Here is an 8,030-nt window from a genome sequence, read left to right as displayed (position 1 = left end):
GAATCATAATCGAACTAGAGACATGAATGAAACGTTATTATACATTTTTTAATTTTACCATCATTTTAACTGAATCAAAATAATCAAATTTGTTTTGATACTAAAAAGCGTATATAAATCTGATCATTGAGTCAAGATAAGATGATCTTATAGTAGTATTTAATTAGTAGTATTTCTATTTTTTTTTTTATTTTTTCTTTTATATTTTTTTTGTTCTTTTTTTTTATTTTTATAATATTATAATAACTATAATCCTATGTTACAGTACTCTCTTATACAAGATTTCCACAAAACACGAGAGAAGCTTGTACTACGTCGAATCGTCAAAGACGTAGTAGAGCAAGTGCAACGATCACGAGGGGAAATAGAAGAACTATTGCAAATACCCCAGTGATCGTTGAGAGAAATACCCCTATTCCCTTGGAAGAACAGCCAAGCACCTCGCGTCAAGTCGTAGAAGGTGAAAGAAGCAATGTACGTAGAGAACAAAAGAATAATACAAAGAAAACTGTCTCTACAAATGAAACAAAAGTGAGACGTTTGGTGGTCACTGAAGATACATCCGGCATTACTACTCGTCAGTGGCGGAGAAAAAATGTATCTTCGACCAACACAAACTCTCGACAAGAAAATAGAGTAAGCAATAGGGGGCAAAATTTACCTAACGCTGAACAATTTGAAAATCCTAGCAGTAGAAGAACTTGTAGTTCGAGCAATACTGCACAGATATCTAATATTTCCACAATACCATCCAGTAGTACTACCAGCTCGAGTCGTTTAGTACAAAGTGGAAATAACGTAAAGCAAAAAACTTCAATCTTGACAAAAAGTCAAGGTATGGTTAAAGCAAAAGAAAAAACCAGAAAGAAAATTGCAACGCCATTTCTTTATGAAGAAATGCAGAACGATCTTAGACAACTTAAACTACAATACCAAGCGATCCAAGCGAGAGCAAGGTCACCTTTGGATATAGAAACATTCTTACAGAATCCTTACGACATTGCGACTACGAGTATCGATGCAAGCAGTTCAACTAGAGAATTAGAGCCTGTTAATGCAACTAACGAACCTGTGAACAGGATCGTTAAAGTTGGAAGGAAAATACAAATAAAAGAGGTAAGAAGAAATTCATTGAACATCGACTTACCAAGTACAAGTAGTTCAACGAATATGTTAGACGATTTATTCGTAATAAAAAAACTACCTAGGATATCGTCAGCGATATCGTCAACGGTCTCGTCAACGATAACACAAGTTGTATCGTTAGGTCAAGAAAAGAAAAACGAATTGATTGAAAATGTGATTGTTCATCGAGCAAACGATGATCAAGTGTTTCCTTCTACTTCTACTCACAATCTATTTATTTGGAATAAACAGCCAACAAATAAATATGAGCAGAAGTTTCCTCAAAATACAATTATTTCTTTGGAAGAAGGAACACAAATACCATTAAATTTGCCTCGTGTACAGATAGATGACATTACCGATATGGATAACGTCAATATATCTACGAATGATGACACAAATCGTATATCTCAATCGAATCGAGAAATACTTCCAAGGAGATTGTTAATGGAAAAAATAGACAAATCAATGAATTCAACGATTACCAACATCAGACAATGTGATCAGAAAACTGCACCTGTCAGAGTAAATCGTTGTGATATTTTACCTAAAAATACAATTATACTATCTCCTGGAATGAAACAATATAAACCGATAAGAATCAGCGAGAATATAGAGCTGACAAATCAAATAATGAAACCTTACGAGTCGATATTTAAGAGAAAAAGTTCAACGATTGTTAGTACATCTAACGAAACTTCTGTATCATCCAGCACATCTCAATTATCGGTCGTCAGATATAATCCGACGAAAGAAATGAATCAAAAAAATACATTATCCACAGATATTTCTCCAGGTGTTGCCATTAACGATAGAGGAATCGTTAGCAACGTAGCAGAGAAATTAGACATGGATAAAAACGAAAGCAATATCAAAGGGAAAGAGAGAAAAAATCATAAGCCTATCGAACTGACGAATACTTCAGATGCTGATATGAATGAAACGTCTATCGTACCATTACATAAGTACAGCAGAGTATCGTCAGAATCGAAAGGAAAGATACAATTTTATAAGTTAGGTTCGATTAAAAAGAAAATGGATACAATGGAAAATAAAGAAACAAAGAACAAAGATGACGATTCCGAGAAGAAGGAGAAGGAGGAGGAGGAGGAGGAGAAGGAGAAGGAGGAGGAGGTGGAGAAGGAGGAGGAGGAGGAGGAGGAGAAGGAAAAGGAGGAGAAGGAGAAAGAGATGGCGATGGCGATGAAAGAATCTTCGAATGAAATCGTCGAGAAAAACAAAAATTATCCGATAAAGTTGCCGGAAGAAATACAAGAAAGTTCGCCGAACAAACCAACGCAAGATTCGTTAAACATTCCTTTAAATACCAGCATCGTAAACGAACAAAATATTAAATCCGACGAATCTCCGAAGAAAAATGTAGAAGATATTTCTGAAGAAACGAATGAACCAAGAGACATTAATACAAGTGAGATTCGTTCGGAACCGACAGGTGTAGTTAGAAAGATAACTACGGGAAATGACACGCAGTTAAACTTTCTCAATTGGCAGTCGGCAACGCCAATAAAGTTGAAAATTTCTCATGATTTGACACTTTCAAAATTTCGAACGGGACCCAAAAGGGCGGATGATCTATCGGTACAAACGAGTGATAAAATAAATACACCAGCTATCAAGAGAGCAAGGGAGGATAAAAAAATAAGAGAATCAAACAGCAGTAGTAACAATGTTGATTCGAATAAGAGCAAGCCGTACAATAAAATGAGCCAAAGAAAAAATCTTGATAATGATATTAAAAGCATTCGAAACGACAAAAAAAACATACCCATACCTCCTGGTCGTAGTAACATTATAGTCAATGCAAAATTAAAAAACAAATACCATGAAGTAATAACGATTAGCTCCGACTCGGATACTAATGACGATTTTATAGGAATAAAGGCAAATATAAAAAGCAATAACAAACTCGGTTTAGAGTCTGCTAAAAATATGCCTAAGAAGAGAGCAAGAATAGACATAATGAATGAAATAATAACAATTGATTCCGATTCAGACTTCGATAACAGTCTAATAAAGAAAAGAAAGACAAACAGCATAAAGAATGAAAATGACGAAGAAGTCAAAACTGATAAAAAAGAAAAGTGTACAATCTTAAAAGATTCGACTGACATTAATTTCATAATGGAAATCATAAATAATTGGTGTAATAGTTTGAATATGTCACAAAACTTCATTGGAGCAAATGAATTACAGAAGTTGAAGGAAAAATTAATGTCGAACAAACCAATGACAATGACTTCGCAAAGTATTGATTGGCAAAAGCCCAATACATCTGCTACAGCAACAAATGAATGTGAGAAACCAGAAGAATGGAACAATGACATTATAGACAAAGAGAGATCAATTAGAACAAATGAAAAGAAGATCACATGGAATGAAAATCAAAACGTAAAAGAGATTGATCGATCAAACAAAGTCGACAATATAAGAGATACTTTAAAGAATTTCTTCTCAGATAAAAACATTGTTAGCAGTACGCAAGAGTTAAATACAGATCAACATGAAATTCCTTCATCAACAATATCCTACGCTCAAATCAATGAAGTCAATTTAAACGCCAATACGTCCAAAGAAAATTTACAGATGGACAAGGAAGATAATACAATGATCAAAAATTTCAATAGTTCCAACGAAAAGAATAAAACTGCTAAGAACACGACAGATGATGTTCAAGTACACACGACTGAAAACGATAGTATCATGAACAAACAAAACGCCGAAGATAAACAGACAACATTGATAATATCTGAGAAAGAAGAACACGAGAATGATAGAGGCAAAGACCAAAGTACGGAAAAACAAAAAGATATCTTGTCTGATTGCGAACAACTGACAAAATATGATTCTTTCTTAAACATAACACAAGATCAACTTTTACTCAATGCTCTTGAAGAAGATCTCTTTAGTATTATCGATTTAATGACTTCAGAAGAGTCAACAAATACAAAACCATTGTCTCAAGAAGACGAATTAAACAGTTTATCGCAACGAATTAAACCATCAAAATCCACAAACGATCTCGAAGAAGAAATGAATCTTGCTAACAAAGTAGATTGCTTGTTTTCTATTTTCAAGTTTTTCTTTTTCTTTTCTTTTTTTTCTTTCTTTCCTTCCTTTTCTCTTTTGCCTTTTCTTACATGTTCTTTTTTTTACAGGATGCTGAAAAAATTCCTACTGACAATAAAACAGTCAAAAAAACACAGCAATCTGATAAAAAATCGTAAGTATTTTTTTTTTTATTTCATTGCCTCCTTTTTCTTAGAAAATTGAAATTGTAACATAAAATATTTTAATACGCTAATTACCCTTTTTAATTAAATTTAATGAATTTGAAGAAACAACATTTGTGAGAAATAAATGCTTTTCTGATTTATCTTCAAAAGTTATAAAATTAGCTAGTAAGAGAAATTTGAATTCTGTCTATTCTATTTATTTGAAAATAAAATAAAAAAAGAAAAAGAAAGAAAAATAATATCTAATCTTTAATAACGAGCGTCGTTAATCAAATTAATATCATTACTACTTTTTATATTTGCTTTTATTTCTATAAAATTGCTATCAGTATCCAAATCTGAGCTAAGCATTATTATTTCGTAGTATTTGTTCTTTAATTTTTCATTGTCTATATTGTTACTATGACCGGGAGTTATGGGTATGTTCATTTGGTCGCTTCAAATGCTTTCAATCTCACCACCAAGATTTTCATTTTGGATCATCTTATTGTACAATCCGCTATTATTCGAATCAATATCATTACTACTCTTGTTTAGTTCCCATATTTTTTTATCCTCCATTATGCTCTTGACAGCTGGAGTATCTATTTTTGTCACTCGTTTGTACCGGAAGATCATCAGCCCTTTTGGATGCCGTTGGAAATTTTGAAAGTGTCAAATCATGAGAAATTTTCAACTTTATTGGCGTTGCTGACTGCCAATTGAGAAAGTTTAACTACAAATTATCTCCCAGTCTTATCTTACTAACGACGCTCGTTATATATAACAATAATCATATTTTGAATCATAATTTACAGTATTTTTATATTACAAATTATTTTCTGATTATATATTTCTATTATATTACAAAAATATATTTCTATTATATTAGAAAAATATTTTATATTACAAATAATTACAGTATGGACACAGTTGATCTCTGTGAGATAACTAAAGTAGGAAAATGTTCGACCATACCAAAAGCTATACCATCATCAAGCAGAAGCTTTCAAGTTGAGAAGATAGTGACGACGAATAAGACAAACGTGTCATCCTCATCAGAAGTTCCTAAATTTCAAATCAGCACAAATACAAATAAAAATAAGGTCCAAGTGTGTCATCAAAAGATATTTAAAACGAACCAAACGGCTCATAACCGTGATGAAGGAGAGAGCTCTTCCCTAAACGAGAATGAAAAATCTCTTGAATCACAGTCGAATTCCAATACGGAGACTGTTAGGACGAGGGCTAGCACGAGCAGGCAAAATCAATTGAAAGATATATGTCTCATTTGGAGTAACCTGACGGTTAATCAAGTCGATTCAGTCAAACAATTGTCATCAATGTTAAGTATCAAATGGACGAAAAAATTTAATCCAACGGTTACTCACGTAATTGTTGGTATAAACAACGACAACACAGTCACTAAAACTTTGAAGTTTCTGCAAGGCATGGCCTATAAAAAGTTCGTCGTTGGTTTTAATTGGGTCACGGATTGTTTAAAGGAAGAAACTATAGTAAACGAAGAACCTTACGAAGTTCTTAACTTTTGTGCTCCTAAAACAACTCCTCCAAGATCACGCAATAGAGAAAACTTTTTCAATGGATTTACTTTTCTTTGTATCGAACCTTTCCGAAGTATAACAGTAGATCAATTCGAGGTATATACATATGTACATATATATATGTATTTATTTATTTGTATATAAACATATATACTTTTTATCGCGGAACTTTCTTCTAATTCGAAATGGCTAAATATAATCAAGAATTTTCTGTCTATTTCGATATAGGACTTATTGAAAGCATTGGGCGCTACGATTGTTCAAACTATGGATGACTTTATTACTGCCAAAGAAAAGTATAAAATTATATTGGTACAAAGCGGAGTGCATACGGATGAAATTATTGGTAAGTTTAAATCTTTAATTTTCTTTTTATAAACTAAATGAAGTAGTAAATTAATGCGATGTTAACTTTTATAGCAAGTTGGTACAAAGAAATCAAGGCCATAATAATTTCTAGCAATTGGGTTGTGGAATGTATTAGTCAATGTAAATTGATACCATGTTATACATATCTTCATAAGATTGTACAAAAAGATACATTATCATTAACATATCCGAAACAAATGATAGGTTCGTAAAAAAAAAATTTAACAGTACATCTAATATATCAATTAACCATTAGATGTCTGGTAACGAATAATACATATCTGTTAACGAGTATATATATATTCATATTAACACATATAATAATAGTAACACATATATACATTCGTGTTAACATATATATAACAATTATGCAATGATAATACATATATACATATATATAATATCAGTCTGATTAGAACTTTTTTGCAAGGAATTTGTTTATATACAGAAGATACGAAAATCAAAATAATTTTAAGTTAGTTTTAATATTTAAAACGATATTTTTCATAAATATAATACAGTTATTAATAATTATCTCAAACTTTTTTTTTTTTCTTACACTGTCATTTGCATAATATCAAAATATATTCAACAATTATAAACATATAAATTTTACATATATACATAAATAGATATATATATATGACATAATCGTAAAAATATTAGAAAAATCAATATTAAGATTTATGTCAATCTATATGTGTTCAATATTTACATGTGCCATTATATAAGTATATATGTGAAACATAATCCTATAAATGTTAAAGAAATCAATTTGGATTTATGTCAATTTATATAACTTGAATAATTATATGTGCTGTTATCTATATATATATGTGTGTGAGATATAATCCTAAAAGTATTAAAGAAAGCAATTTGGATATATGTCAATCTATATATGTGTTCAATAGTGATATATGTCATTATCTAAATACACGTAATATATATGTCATAAAATGCTAGAGAAACCAATTTGGATTTACGTCAATCTATGTGTTCTATATTTATATGGTCATTATCTAAAATTATATGTGAGATATATAATCCAAAGAATATTAAAGAAACCAATTTGAATATATGTCATATATATATGTTCGTATGGAGATATGTACAGATGAATAATCAGATGTGCTATTATTTGAATATATATTGACGTAATAATTGTCGATAAATGTTGAATAATATGATAATCAGTTGTCGATATATGTTAATGATAATTAGTTTTGTCAGGTATATCATAATAGACAGTATTTGCGCCATAGCTTTCTACTGATATTTAAACGCGATAGTCAAAGAATAGTCATTAATATTTTTTAAAATAAGTTATCTTTTATACAATTTTTATACAATTTTATACACACAAGTAGAAAAATACAAAAATATATATCTCTAAAGGTATAAAAGTGAAAAAATATATATGTATAAAAGTAGAAAAGTAGAAAAGTAGAAAAATATATATGTATAAAAGTATAAAAGTAAAAAAGTATAAAAGTCAAAAAGTAAAAAAATATATCAGTATAAAAGTAGAAAAGTAGAAAAATAAATATATATAAAAGTAGAAAAGTAGAAAAGTCAAACAGTAAAAAAATATATATCTATAAACGTATAAAAGAAAAAAAGTAAAAAAATATATATGTATAAAAGTATAACAAGTAAAAAAGTAGAACAAAACATATGTATAAAAGTATAAAAGTAGAAAAATACATGTGTATAAAAGTATAAAAGTAAAAAAATATAT

At 30.0% G+C, this 8,030-nt stretch overlaps 1 protein-coding gene across 1 annotated transcript in view; it reads left to right on the top strand.

Moving 5' to 3' along the window:
* LOC122633591 (breast cancer type 1 susceptibility protein homolog) overlaps nucleotides 1-8,030 on the top strand; it is a 19,437-nt gene that overhangs the window by 2,192 nt on the left and 9,215 nt on the right. The window contains exons 3-9 of the mRNA XM_043821622.1: nucleotides 266-2,100; nucleotides 2,383-2,837; nucleotides 2,988-4,194; nucleotides 4,302-4,366; nucleotides 5,281-6,019; nucleotides 6,152-6,269; nucleotides 6,344-6,496. Of these exons, the coding sequence (XP_043677557.1) occupies nucleotides 266-2,100; nucleotides 2,383-2,837; nucleotides 2,988-4,194; nucleotides 4,302-4,366; nucleotides 5,281-6,019; nucleotides 6,152-6,269; nucleotides 6,344-6,496 (4,572 nt within the window). The remainder of the gene's footprint in view (nucleotides 1-265; nucleotides 2,101-2,382; nucleotides 2,838-2,987; nucleotides 4,195-4,301; nucleotides 4,367-5,280; nucleotides 6,020-6,151; nucleotides 6,270-6,343; nucleotides 6,497-8,030) is intronic.

The sequence above is a fragment of the Vespula pensylvanica genome, chromosome 12 (genome assembly GCF_014466175.1).
Source record: "Vespula pensylvanica isolate Volc-1 chromosome 12, ASM1446617v1, whole genome shotgun sequence".
NCBI lineage: Eukaryota > Metazoa > Arthropoda > Insecta > Hymenoptera > Vespidae > Vespula > Vespula pensylvanica.
Note: the sequence above shows the minus strand (reverse complement) of the source record. Positions and strands in the feature narration are given on the sequence as shown.